The 13,450-nt window shown below is 42.5% G+C and overlaps 1 protein-coding gene across 3 annotated transcripts; it reads left to right on the plus strand.

Moving 5' to 3' along the window:
• The first annotated feature begins 368 nt into the window (after positions 1-368).
• Positions 369-8,570, plus strand: zbtb41 (zinc finger and BTB domain containing 41). Of its 3 annotated transcripts, none has more exons than XM_047819681.1 (11): positions 369-525; positions 1,409-2,528; positions 2,945-3,152; positions 3,254-3,362; positions 3,442-3,589; positions 3,683-3,812; positions 4,289-4,384; positions 5,123-5,229; positions 5,776-5,881; positions 6,011-6,099; positions 7,184-8,570. In XM_047819681.1, exons 2-11 carry the CDS (start codon positions 1,409-1,411, stop codon positions 7,675-7,677), a joined length of 2,607 nt encoding a protein of 868 aa, XP_047675637.1. In that variant the 5' UTR covers positions 369-525; the 3' UTR covers positions 7,678-8,570. The 3 variants fall into 3 exon arrangements, with proteins under 3 accessions (XP_047675637.1, XP_026998260.2, XP_047675645.1); XM_027142459.2 differs by having other exon boundaries at positions 3,293-3,362; XM_047819689.1 differs by having other exon boundaries at positions 386-525; positions 1,366-2,528.
• Positions 8,571-13,450: the final 4,880 nt, after the last annotated feature.

Genomic DNA, 13,450 nt, shown 5'->3' on the forward strand with positions numbered 1-13,450 from the left:
TCTCTCTCTCACACACACACACACACACTCTCTCTCACACACACACACACACACACACTCTCTCTCACACACACACACACACACACACTCTCTCTCACACACACACACACACACACACTCTCTCTCTCTCTCTCACACACACACACACACACAAATTAATAAATGGAAATTGAAGTAGGTGTAGTGATGGTTATTAAGCATAACCAAGGTACAAGTTCACAATATGCAAGGAAGATCTTTATGAAGGAGGTTATGCGAATGTGGTGTTCTATACTTGGTATCGATAAAAAATAATGGCACCCTGAGATATAGTGCACTTCACAGACGCCATTACACAGTTATGGTTAACATTTGGCACGTGGTAACAAGCCAATGAGCTGCGAGCTTATTGAGACGTCAGGAGGAGGTGCAGCGCCGTGTGTTTGTTCTGGACATATTCTCTTCGCTCACTGTTTCCTGATGGAAATTCCATTCATACTTAGTTTTTTTAGAGATATAAATACCACGTGAAGCTGTTTAATAAAGGTAGGAACCACAGAGAGATATATAACTACAACGACTGCTGTGTCGTTAGTCGACATTCTCCCTCTAAAGGGGGACCTTTTGTCTGTTCCGGGTGTGGTGTATTTTCCTGCACTGACAGGACCCATTATTTGTGGTCGCGATGATGTTCGCCTGATCTAAAATAACACAATATCGACGCGTCAATAATCACAGGCGCATTATTATAATTACAGGCAAAAAAAACAAAACAAAATGTAGTAGTTTAAATAATACTTCTTATTTTTTTATCCTTTGCGTCTTAAGGACAATTTGGTGCCTTTCGTAATCGCCTGATTTAAAACCATACCCTCCGCTAGCATAGATAATGCTATGCTAATGTAAACAATGCTATGCTAATGTAAACAATGCTATGCTAATGTAAACAGTAGAAAACATCAAACATTTTATTTCACCTTAGGAACGTGAAACAGCAAATGAGCAATAATAATAATAACAAAAATAACAACAACAACAATAATTATAATAATAATAGTTTTAACACTGGAGACTCTTCCTTAATGTTAAATCCTTACACAAAACTTCACCATGTTAACAGCTGCTCACCTTTTCATCTAAACATTTACACTGATAAATTAACCTGTGATTTGTAATTTTACTGATGCTTATCGTTTAACAACCGTTCAACATTTTCTGACCGATCAGATTGAAGAATTACGACAGAAATAATAAATCTGTCGCAAGATTCTGCATCAGGTTTTGTTTGTTAGGTCATTTATTTATTTATTTATTTATTTATTTATTTATTTATTTATTTATTATTATTTTTTTTACATTTACATTGATATTATTTCTTACTCTTGGTATTTACAACTCCATTGCGAAACGCTTCTGTTAAACCCTAAAGATGAAGAAGAAAGTGAAGTACAACATGGTGAAGAAAAAGGTGGAAGAAGATGGAGACGTTTTGGTGCCTTTAGCGAACGATCATGAGGTCTCGACCGGTGACGAGTCCACACAGGAAAAACGGCATCTTCGGATTTCCCAAAGCGACAGCTGCTTCCTCGAGTTCTTAAACAAGGACCGACGTGCAGTGCCTTCGTTTTGTGACATAGCCGTAAGTGTGCGTGGGGAAGTGTACCCTGCACACAAGGTGGTGCTAGCGTTCGGGAGCAGCTACTTCCATGCTAAACTGAGTGAAAACCCTCGGCTGGACCGCATGAGCTTTGACAACATAGACGGTCCTACGTTTGAACACTTGCTCAACTTTCTGTACATGTCCGAAATGGAAGTGCGGCAGAACCAAATCCCGTCCTTATCTGAGGCAGCGTGCTTCTTTGACATGATGGAGGTGGTGAATCTTCTAGCAGGTGAAGCAATGCAGAATCAAACGCTGGAAGGTGGCGAGAAGGAGGAGGAAGTGCCAATGGACGAATCTAAGAGTTTTTCATCAGGAGCGCTTAAAAAAACTCAATCTCTAAGAGAAACACAGTGTTTGCTATGTAGCCGGACATTTTGTTACAAAACGTCGCTGGAGAATCACATGGCCAAGATGCACAGTCAAGCTGAGGACATCGAAACGGCGGTTCCTTCCAGCAGCAAACGCATTTCGACCCGTCAGAGGAGGAGACCAAGCAAATTTGAGAGCCAAGTGAACAAGAACCCCATTGGAATGGAGAACCTTGGGCACAATGTAGACGACGGAACTACCTCTGTCGAAGAGGATGACAACGATGAAGATGGTAATGGTGAAGAGAATCAGCATGACCAAAGAAAAGAAAAAGAACAGAAAGAAACAGAAGCCAATCTGGAAGCGGAGACAGGTTTACGAAATGAGGAGAATGCAGAAGGCAGGAAGGAGGAGGAGGAGACAAGCTCTAGTCATGCGACCAAGGACCATGATGCATCAGTGGCTCAGAGCAGTGGCGGCCATGTTTACCCAGAGGGCTTAGCGCCAGTGATCATCCAAAGTGGCAACAAAAAGACGCTCAAATGCCCAAAGTGTGACAAGACGTTTGACCGTATAGGTGAGAGTCTTAATGCTGTTCGTGATGACTGTTTGTAATGTGATTAATATCCAAAATTACGCTTTTATTTCAAAGATACTTTAGAAAATCGTAAGTATATATTTATATGTATATATACAGTAAAGATTTTTCTGATGCGCTCTGCCTCAGCTCTAAAGAGTGCTGCTCTCTTCTGCCTGTATTGTTTTTGTTTAAAAAAGCAGACAGCAGAGGGTGCTACATATTACAAATGGCTTCTCTACTATGTGACCACACTTACCCTGTCTTACACCGTCTTTTGAAACATAACATTGGACATATTTGCATATCTAGGCCTTATTTTAATTATAATTTTACATATTTGAATGTCTCCGCCTCCTTTACCGTGCATTTTTCATTAGCGCTTCTTCTGTCGCTCTGACTTCTTCATATGACAGGAAAATACGAGAGTCACACGCGAGTGCACACGAGAGAAAAGCCATTTCAGTGTGACGTGTGTCTGCAGCGCTACTCCACCAAATCCAACCTCACCGTGCACAAGAAGAAGCACACCGCTGATGCTCCGGTGCAGAGAAAAGACCACAAGTGTCCATTCTGCAACAAACTCCATGCCAGCAGAAAGACGCTAAGCAAACACGTGAAAAGGTGAGAGGGAGAAGTTTATTAAGAACCAACACACACGATGTTCAGGGAACTTCTGAGAAACGAGTCAGTCCCTGAGTCAACCCTAACTCTTTCCTTAAAAGTCCATTACCCCTCCCTCCCTCTCTCTCTCGCTCTCTCAGGTTCCATCCTGACCACATGCAGGAGTTTTTGAGTATGAGGAAGAGGAAGAGCGAAGGCTGGAAGTGTGACGTGAGTTTTTCAGACTATGAGACATTTGTCCCTCACCTCATTCCCGGTCATTAATCCCTTGTAATTACTCATCCTGTAGATCTGCCTCAAGTCGTTCACACGGCGCCCCCACCTGGAGGAGCACATGATCTTACACTCTCAGCACCGGCCGTTCAAATGCGCCTACTGCGAAGACTACTTCAAGTCCCGCTTTGCTCGATTGAAACACCAAGAAAAGTTCCACTTAGGTGTGAAACACTTCCTGTTTTTGGTTTCTTCTGTGTAAAAAAAAAAAAGGTTTTCTTTGCCGCTGATGTTTTCCATGTTGCGTGTTATGGCAGGACCTTTCCCATGTGACATCTGTGGACGGCAGTTTAACGACACCGGGAACAGAAAGCGGCACATCGAGTGCACCCATGGAGGGAAGAGGAAGTGGACGTGCTTCCTGTGCGGCAAGTCGGTCCGTGAGAGGTGAGCGAGTGTGATGTAGCCTGTCGTAATATCGTAGTTTCATATCTTTAAAACCGTGTAAGGTTCTAATACATTATAGTTTCTATGGTAACGGCTCACTGACAGCGACGTGTACGGTGGACGTGGCGTGAATCGCTTTAAGGAGAAGGTTTCATGGACGTTCCACTTTGTTTTTATTTTATAAATGAACATTTGTAAGCTTTGCCAAATCTCTATGCCTACGTAAACATGTTATTGATGGATCGTCGTGTTTAATGTCAATTTATTTCAATTAAAAACCTGTAATAATATCAACTAGATATTATAGTGTATATTATATATGTATTTTCAACACAAACTCACAGAGTTTGGAACACAGACCTGCTCAGAAATGGATCTAAATCCAAATCTGAATGAAGGTGGTGTAGAAGTAGCTTTGTGTCTAGTGTCATTACTTTAGGAACAGTTATACTCACCTTGACCTTTTCCTCTCCCAGGACGACATTACGGGAGCACATGAGGATCCACAGTGGGGAGAAACCTCACCTGTGCAGCATCTGCGGACAGAGTTTCCGCCACGGCAGCTCCTACAGGTACGGGTCCGGAGATATGTGCTGTACGTTACCGCCCTCTTGAGGCTGAACGCTGTAACTGCAAATAAGCCCCGCCCACTTCACTTGACTTCAATTTATGTGCCCAGAAATATGTAACAATCGTTTATACAACAGAATGAACTCAAACAAATACTGCCATTATTACTAAATAATAATAGTATTGGATTAGACGTGTTAGACAAATGTATCGGCTCTTTGAGTCGACTCTTTTTTTGGTGAATCAATGAGAGTCGACTCGCATGTGTGAGCCATTGTTTTTTTATTATTATTATGATTATGGTTATTATTATTATTATTATTATTATTATTATATATGAATCTCCTTAAACATTTGTTTACATAGATTTTCTAAAATTTCTTGCAGTTATTTTGTTCATTTAAAGGTAAAACCCTTAAACAAAACAATCAGTGGTGAAAATATCACAGACTCGACAGATGCGGTCTTGTGGGGGGGGGGTGTGTGTGCAAGGAGTCATTTGGGAGTTAGAAAGAGTCGACTCCGAATCAAATGATCTCGATAAGTGTTTTGAAAAACCTTAGGTCTCATAACAAAGATAAACTAACACAGAGAACCGATATGTGTTCGCCATATTTGCATGGTGCCATTTAGTCATTCTTTGGACGTCACTCACGCACGTTAAGGCTCCTCAATTTGCAGGTCAGTAAATAAAAACCTTTCCTTTTTTGTGAGATTGAAATTTGTTTTCTTCTCCACAGGCTCCACCTTCGCGTCCATCATGATGATAAACGTTACGAGTGTGAAGAATGTGGAAAAGCTTTCATTCGGCACGATCATCTTAAGAAACACAAGAAAATACACACCGGTAATGTGTGTGTGTGTGTGTGTGTGTGTGTGTGTGTATGAGAGAGAGAGAGTGAATGAGATGCTTTAAACTTTATATTTTATATTAAAACGTGTAAAAGTGTGAACAGTTCTACTTTACTGTCTGCTCCTCACTATGGTCACCATGTAGAAGCTTTATAAAGATTTTATTTATTTATATTTATATTTTTGAAGACATTACATCAAACACAAATAAAGCCTTATTTAACAGAAATATTTAGTAAGCAACTAAGATAAAATAAATGCTGTTTGATATCACTTTATATTTTTTTAATTTTTAAATCATCTTCATTTCTCCTGAATCCTTTTATCTTCTTATATTCTACACTCTGATGTTCTGATTGGCTACTGGTCCTGCCCGTCACCGTAGCAGGTCTTCTTTCGTTTGACGTTCGTATGATCGAGAGTACGGTGTATGATGACCGTGAAAAACTGTAACTGTATTGTCAGGATTTTACGTCTAAAAAAGAAAAGAGTAACTGGAAGGTTAGGATTTAACGACTTTGTACAACTCGTCCCCCCGCAGGCGAGAGGGCGCACCAGTGTGAAGAGTGCGGGAAGTGTTTCAGACGCGCCGATCACCTGAACGTCCACTACAAAAGTATTCACCTGGGAGAGAAAGTGTGGAGAAAGTAAAAAAACAAACAAACTAAACATCGACACTTCTACATGCTTTAACGACTTCACTGTCATTCTGTTCCGTTGCGTTTGAACACTTTTTCCAGTCTGTAGGTTTTTTTCTTACTGTGTTTTCTCTGCAGGTATAAAGCTGTAGTGCACCAGTGTGAAGTGTGTAAGAAAGAGTTCAGAGGAAAAACCAATCTGATGACGCACTTCAGAACGCATTCAGGTAGACATACAGGCCACGCCCCCTTTTTTCCATGACTGACAGTCACAGAAGCCACACCTCCATCTCTGGAGAGGCAAAGAGTTTACACGCCCTTTATTAAGATAAAAATCAGAGGTCACACCTCTTTTATTCAAATAAAAAGCAGATGCCACACCCCCTTTATTAAGATAAAAAGCAGAGGCCACACCCCCTTTATTAAGATAAAAATCAGATGCCACACCCCCTTTAGTAAGATAAAAATCTGAGGCCACACCTCTTTTGTTAAAATAATTATGATGCCACTCCCCCTTTATTAAGCTAAAAATCAGAAGCCACACCCCCTTTATTAAGATATAAAAGCAGAGGCCACACCCCTTTATTAAGCTAAAAATCAGAAGCCACGCCCCCTTTATTAAGATATAAAAGCAGAGGCCACACCCCTTTATTAAGATAAAAATCAGAGGCCACACCTCTTTTATCCAAATAAAAAGCAGATGCCACACCCCTTTTATTAAGATAAAAATCAGATGCCACACCCCCTTTAGTAAGATAAAAATCTGAGGCCACACCTCTTTTGTTAAAATAATTATGATGCCACTCCCCCTTTATTAAGCTAAAAATCAGAAGCCACACCCCTTTATTAAGATATAAAAGCAGAGGCCACACCCCTTTATTAAGCTAAAAATCAGAAGCCACGCCCCCTTTATTAAGATAGAAAGCAGAGGCCACACCCTCTTTATTAAGACTGACAAGCAGAGCCATTGTTCCATTTGAAATTATGATATAGGCCACGCCTCCAACAGGTACAGGGACCACACCGAGGACTGGAGACAGAGGCCACACCTCTGGGTTAAAGTTAGGGTTAGAAAAGCCACGCCTCCTTTCCTAAAACTAACACACAGCCCATGCGTCCTTAATGAGATTGACTGATAGAGTCAAGCCGCACCTTCTTTTATAAGTAGGGCATACACGCCGGCCAAACGCAGGCCACGCCTCCTTTAGTGTGACTGACAAGCGCAAATAGCCACGCCCCTTATCCTGCATGTCGTAAGCCGGTGCTGTGATTTGATGATAAATTTCATTCTGCTCATTTTGGGTTATTCAGGAGAGAAGCCTCACCGCTGTGTGATCTGTAACCAGACCTTCCGCATCAAGAAAACTCTGACCAAGCACATGGTCATCCATTCTGAAGTGCGTCCTTTCAGCTGCCCTCACTGCAGTGCCGCCTTCAAACGCAAGGACAAGCTCAAATACCACGTGGACCACGTCCACAGTGTACGCCCTGCCATCCCAGCCTCGTCCCAAACACCTGAAACCTCGCCCCAGACTTCCAAACCCACGGAAGTGTCCATCCCTGTCGCTCTGGTGCCGGTCCAGATTCCTGAGGAAACCGGTGCCGATCTGCAGCAAGAGCAGCAGCAGCCGGGTGGATATCAGCCATCCACCGATCTGGTGTTTCTGGAAAAATACACGCTCACTCCTCAGCCGGCCAACATCGTGCACCCGGTGAGATCAGATCAGATCCTGGACCCGAGGGAGCCCTCGTACCTCAGTACGCTACTCGGTCTCGACTCGGCCTCCTCTGAGCATGCTCAGTAGTGCTTTAAAAACCTCGTGGAATACCAGTGGACTTTTATTAACCTTTCCAATTGCAGTAGTCTTTTTAGTAAAAGTACTGTCAAGTGCAAAAGTTTGCATCCCCTTAGAGAGGGGAAAAAAAGCCAACGAAGACAAAAGTGTAATTAATATGATTCATTTAATATATTTTGCAAATAAATGTACCATACTGAAAACTGTATGATAAGATTATAATAAAAATAAATAAATAATAATAATTAGAGTTACATCAGACAAAGTACACCACAGTGTCGTAAAAGTCTCAAATCTGATTGGTTTGTGGTGACGATTAATTTTCAGATCTAACGCATACAATAAAGTTATCGCTTCTTCACAGGAAATTGTACAGCAGACGCTCCATTTAATCCGTAATAACTTAATTAAATAATAATAATTAACTTAAATAAATAATTAGAACAAACACGTTTAAAGAGGAGATTGAGGAGTTTACTATCTCTTTTTATTACCTTTTTTCTCTGTTGCATTTTTAACATGGTTATGAAGAACAGTGTGCACACTGAGCATGTTCGCTACGTATCCGTCAAACATGGACGTGTTTACGGCTAATACGCAGAAGATAATTCCCATAAACGGTATCTGACCTGGTGTTTTCTCTAATGAGAAGATCGCACTTATATCATGTAATGCAAACTTTACATATCATGTGTCCTTACTGATGTAACCGATAATGAAATGTCGTTATTTTACTGTTGTATCTTGTGTTCTTTCTATAGTCCTTAACGGTATTCTTGGGTTTAATATGTGGCACTTATATTGTTGGGAATGTTGGATAAATTTCCATGTCAATTTGTGTTGCTGAAGGAACAATATGGAATATGTTCTGGTATTAAAATGCAACGGTATTTGAAGTCAAACCAGTTTTCTCTCATCTTCATGACTGCATCACTGTTACCAGTTCAGTGTTTGGGTAAAACCCCAAGGAGAACATTCATTCATTCATTCATTTTCTACCATCGAGGCAGGATACACCCTGGACGGAGTGCCAACCCATCACAGGGCACACACACTCTCTCATTCACTCACACACTCACACACTACGGACAATTTTCCAGAGATGCCAATCAACCTACCATGCATGTCTTTGGACCGGGGGAGGAGACCGGAGTACCCGGAGGAAACCCCTGAGGCATGGGGAGAACATGCAAACTCCACACACACAAGGCGGAGGCGGGAATCGAACCCCCAACCCTGGAGGTGTGAGGCAAACGTGCTAATCACTAAGCCACCGAGACCGTCCAAGGAGAACATCTCCATCTCCAAACCCGGCACCCTGGATCTCAAAATATATTTATCCCTATCACTATGTTAGTGGTAGCCATCAGAAATGACATTCCATTGTGTAAATACTACACCTACCTACACCTGGTCCTGGAACAAGCCAGAGATTTAGACAAGACAAAGAAGCTACCAAAAGGACAGAGTTCTGGAAAACGGACGTTGGGTTTGATTTGTGGTATAATAGCTGCTCTGACCAATCAGATTTGAGAATTTAGCAGCACTGTGCTATTATGTTAAGTATTGGAAAATTTATTCCTGATAAGTAACAACCTTAAGACCCACATCCTGATTGTCTTAATTGATGTTGTTTACGCTCCTTATGAAGTTTGGGCTGTATTTTAGCTTTATCCATTAGATATACCGGTTTATATATCGATATGGTATAATATCGTATTATATAAGTAATAATCATGGGCGTAAATCCCGGAGGAACGGAGGGGGCATCCCCCCCCCCATCCGAGGGTTGTCCCCCCCCATCCGAGGATTGTCGCCCCCCTCAAAAAATTTTTTTAAATATTGCACTCTCTATTGTGAAAAATATATGTATGTATACCTAAATAATTGTGTAAGTAGAAAAAAAATAAACAAACGCAAAAACTGCATTCAGAAACAGTTGAGTTCCCCCTCCCCTTCTTCACACTGGTTTGACGCACAGTTCCCCCTCCCCTTCCTCACAGTGGTTAGACTCACAGTTCCCCCTCCCCTTCCTCACAGTTGTTTGACCCACTGCCTCCTTTCCCGGTACATCTCACCTACTCTACACACACGAGTCAGGTGTGTGGCTGCGGCTCAGTTAAAGCATTGTTGATTTTTATAGTGTTGGTTTTTGTTGTTCTCTCAGCTGATTAATCAGGAGTAGTTTCAGTCTCCCTTAAGGTGTGAATTGGGGGCAGGGCTTACCTATTTAAATTGAAGGTGAACCAGCCTACTCTTCAGTGTGCTTTAACTCTCTACATTTGATTATATTGTCTTCTGGTAAAGTAGGTTCCTGTCTTTTGTATACTATCTGCTTAACTCACTTTGTTCTAGAGTAATGTGATTTGAATCGTGTTATATTCTATAGCATTGTTGATTTTTATAGTGTTGGTTTTTGTTGTTCTCTCAGCTGATTAATCAGGAGTAGTTTCAGTCTCCCTTAAGGTGTGAATTGGGGGCAGGGCTTACCTATTTAAATTGAAGGTGAACCAGCCTACTCTTCAGTGTGCTTTAACTCTCTACATTTGATTATATTGTCTTCTGGTAAAGTAGGTTCCTGTCTTTTGTATACTATCTGCTTAACTCACTTTGTTCTAGAGTAGTGTGATTTGAATCGTGTTATATTCTATAGCATTGATTTTTATAGTGTTGGTTTTTGTTGTTCTCTCAGCTGATTAATCAGGAGTAGTTTCAGTCTCCCTTAAGGTGTGAATTGGGGGCAGGGCTTACCTATTTAAATTGAAGGTTCTCAGCTACAGACACTAGCGTCTGTAGCGGTTTGTTAGTAGCTCTCTCTCTCTCTCTCTCTCTCTCTCTCTCTCTCTCTCTCTCTCTCTCTCTCTCTCTCTCTCTAACATTAGTGTCTAGTACTGTTTTGATATATTCTACCATACCTCAATTCTCACTCTTGTTTGACTACAAATATGTGCCTTAAACCCATCTCTGTACTCAAGGCCTACTCTCGCAGACGCTCTCATCCACAAAGCAGAGGTCACAATCCCAATAACCTCATCTACCCTCCTCTGTTATGTAAGTCTCAAACAGTAGTGGTAGGTGGGCTCTGGAATTGTCAGTCTGCGGTAAAGAAAGCTGATTTTATCTCTGCTTTAACTTCCCATTACTCCTTTGATTTTCTTGCTCTAACAGAAACCTGGATATCCACACAGAACACTGCTACACCAGCTGCTTTATCCTCTGCCGATGCTTTCTCTCACTCACCACGAGAAACAGGCAGGGGTGGTGGTACAGGTTTATTGTTGTCAAAGAAATGGTGCTTTAAACCTCTACTCTTCTCTAATTTAACCATCTCTTCTTTTGAATTTCATGCCATTTCAGTTACCTCTCCTATCAACCTTGTTATCATTGTTGTCTACCGCCCTCCTGGTCCCCTAGGAAACTTCCTGGAAGAAATGGACTCACTGCTTAGTGCTTTCCCTTCCGATAGCTCCCCCCTGACAGTGCTTGGTGACTTCAACCTCCCCTCTGACAAGCTACATTCTTCTTCCCTCCTGTCTCTTCTCGACTCTTTCTCCCTCACACTCAACAGCTACATCCCCACACACAAAGGAGGCAATGTCCTGGACCTGGTTTTCACCCGTCCTTCTCCAGCTACAGATGTGACTGCTACCCCACTCCACGTCTCTGATCATCACCTGGTATCCTTCACCATCACTCTACCTATCTTACCTAAAACTACCTCTCACCCCCTTGCTCTTACTCGCCGCAACCTTCACTCTGTCTCACCTTCATCTGTAGCTTCTGGCACTCTTTCTTCCCTTCCTGATGCTAAGTCTTTTTCCTCACTACCCTTAGACTCAGCCACAGATACTTTCCTCTCATCTCTTTCCTCAACTATGGACTCCCTCTGCCCTATGTTCGCTAAACCCAAGAAAACTTCTTCTTCTGCTCCTTGGCTTTCAGATGTGCTGCGCAACAATCGAAGAGAGCTAAGATCATCAGAGAGAAAGTGGAAGAAATCACAACTTGATGCAGATCTTGATTTTTACAGAACACTTCTTGTCAAGTTCTCCTCAGATGTGACTTCTGCCAAGACTTCCTTCTACAAGGAAAAGCTTGAAGCTTCCTCACATGACCCTCGGAAATTCCACAACATCATCTCTTCTCTGCTCAACCCCCCGGCTCCACCTTCTTCATCCTCCCTGACTGCAGAAGACTTTGCTTCTTTCTACCAGGAGAAGATTGAGGAAATCTGCTGGACCTTCACTTCAGCCCCGACTGCACTTACATCTCAGAGTATGGATTCCCCTACACCTTCGTTGTCACATTTTTCAACTGTGGCAGCAGAAGAGATTTTACAACTCATCCAGTCCTGCAATCCTACCACCTGCCCATTGGATCCACTCCCTACCACTATGCTCCAGACCATCTCACAAGACCTCTTGCCCTTCATTTCCACTATCGTCAATAGATCCATAGCATCTGGTCAGGTACCAACTACTTTCAAGAGAGCAAGGGTTATTCCCATCCTAAAGAAACCTGCTCTGGATCCATCAGACATCAGTAACTACAGACCGGTATCACTTCTCTCATTTCTTTCAAAAATTCTTGAACGCATTGTCTGTAATCAACTGTCTGTCTATCTCTCACAGAACAACCTCCAAGATCCCAAACAGTCTGGCGTTAAAGCAGCTCACTCTACAGAGACAGCCCTTTTGGATGTCTCTGAGAAGCTACATACTGCTAGATCAGCCAAACTATCATCCGTCCTTATCCTCCTTGACCTTTCAGCAGCGTTTGATACGGTCAACCACAAGACTCTCTTATCCTCCCTCAAGAGTCTTGGGATTTGCGGATCAGCTTGGGAATGGTTTGCCTCCTACCTGGAAGGACGCTCATATCAAGTAACATGGAGGGGAGTGACATCTGCTCCATGCAGACTCTCCACTGGCGTCCCACAGGGCTCAGTACTTGGTCCTCTTCTTTTCTCCTTGTATACTCACTCTCTTGGTGAAGTTATTTCATCACATGGGTTCTCTTACCACTGCTATGCTGATGATACACAACTTATCTTCTCTTTCCCACCCTCAGATGCCACAGCTTCTGACCGGATCTCAGCATGTCTGGCAGAAATTTCATCATGGATGACTGCTCATCAGTTAAAGCTCAATCCTAGCAAAACTGAACTGCTGTTCATCCCAGGTGATTCATCCCCAGGTCACGATCTTGCTATATCCTTGCACAACGATCTGATCTCCCCTTCAGCCACAGCTCGCAACCTTGGGGTAACCATGGACAATCAACTGTCCTTTTCCTCTCATGTTACAAATGTGACTCGCTCATGTCGGTTTCTTCTCTACAACATTAGAAGGATTCGGCCATTTTTGTCCACACAGACTGCCCAGGTACTTGTTCAGTCTCTTGTCATTTCTAGACTGGATTACTGCAATGCACTGCTGGCAGGTCTACCTATGAACGCAATCCGTCCTCTGCAAATGATCCAAAATGCAGCTGCCCGCACTGCACCCCGCATTCCTCGCACTGCACCCCGCAACCTCCGATCTACCAGCACTGCTCGACTGGTTCCACCATCTCTCAGGGTAAGAGGCAAGTATACTACAAGACTCTTCTCTGTACTGGCACCAAGGTGGTGGAATGAACTTCCCATAGAGGTCCGGACAGCCGAGTCACTGGCTATTTTCAAGCGGCGGTTGAAGACCTACTTATTCAGGAAGCACTTCAACTAGCACTTCTTTCCTTATCTTTTGCATTTAAAAAAAACAAAACACCTTTGACACTTTTT

This window comes from Tachysurus fulvidraco, chromosome 1 (genome assembly GCF_022655615.1).
Source record: "Tachysurus fulvidraco isolate hzauxx_2018 chromosome 1, HZAU_PFXX_2.0, whole genome shotgun sequence".
NCBI lineage: Eukaryota > Metazoa > Chordata > Actinopteri > Siluriformes > Bagridae > Tachysurus > Tachysurus fulvidraco.

Excerpts from the sequence above, each read along its gene's own strand:
- zbtb41 (XM_047819681.1), top strand. The coding sequence starts at position 1,409 with ATGAAGAAGAAAGTGAAGTACAACATGGTGAAGAAAAAGGTGGAAGAA. Across the intron at positions 3,153-3,253 it reads CTAAGCAAACACGTGAAAAG|TCCATTACCCCTCCCTCCCT; the intron begins GTGAGAGGGAGA and ends TTTCCTTAAAAG. Across the intron at positions 6,100-7,183 it reads GCACTTCAGAACGCATTCAG|GAGAGAAGCCTCACCGCTGT; the intron begins GTAGACATACAG and ends TGGGTTATTCAG.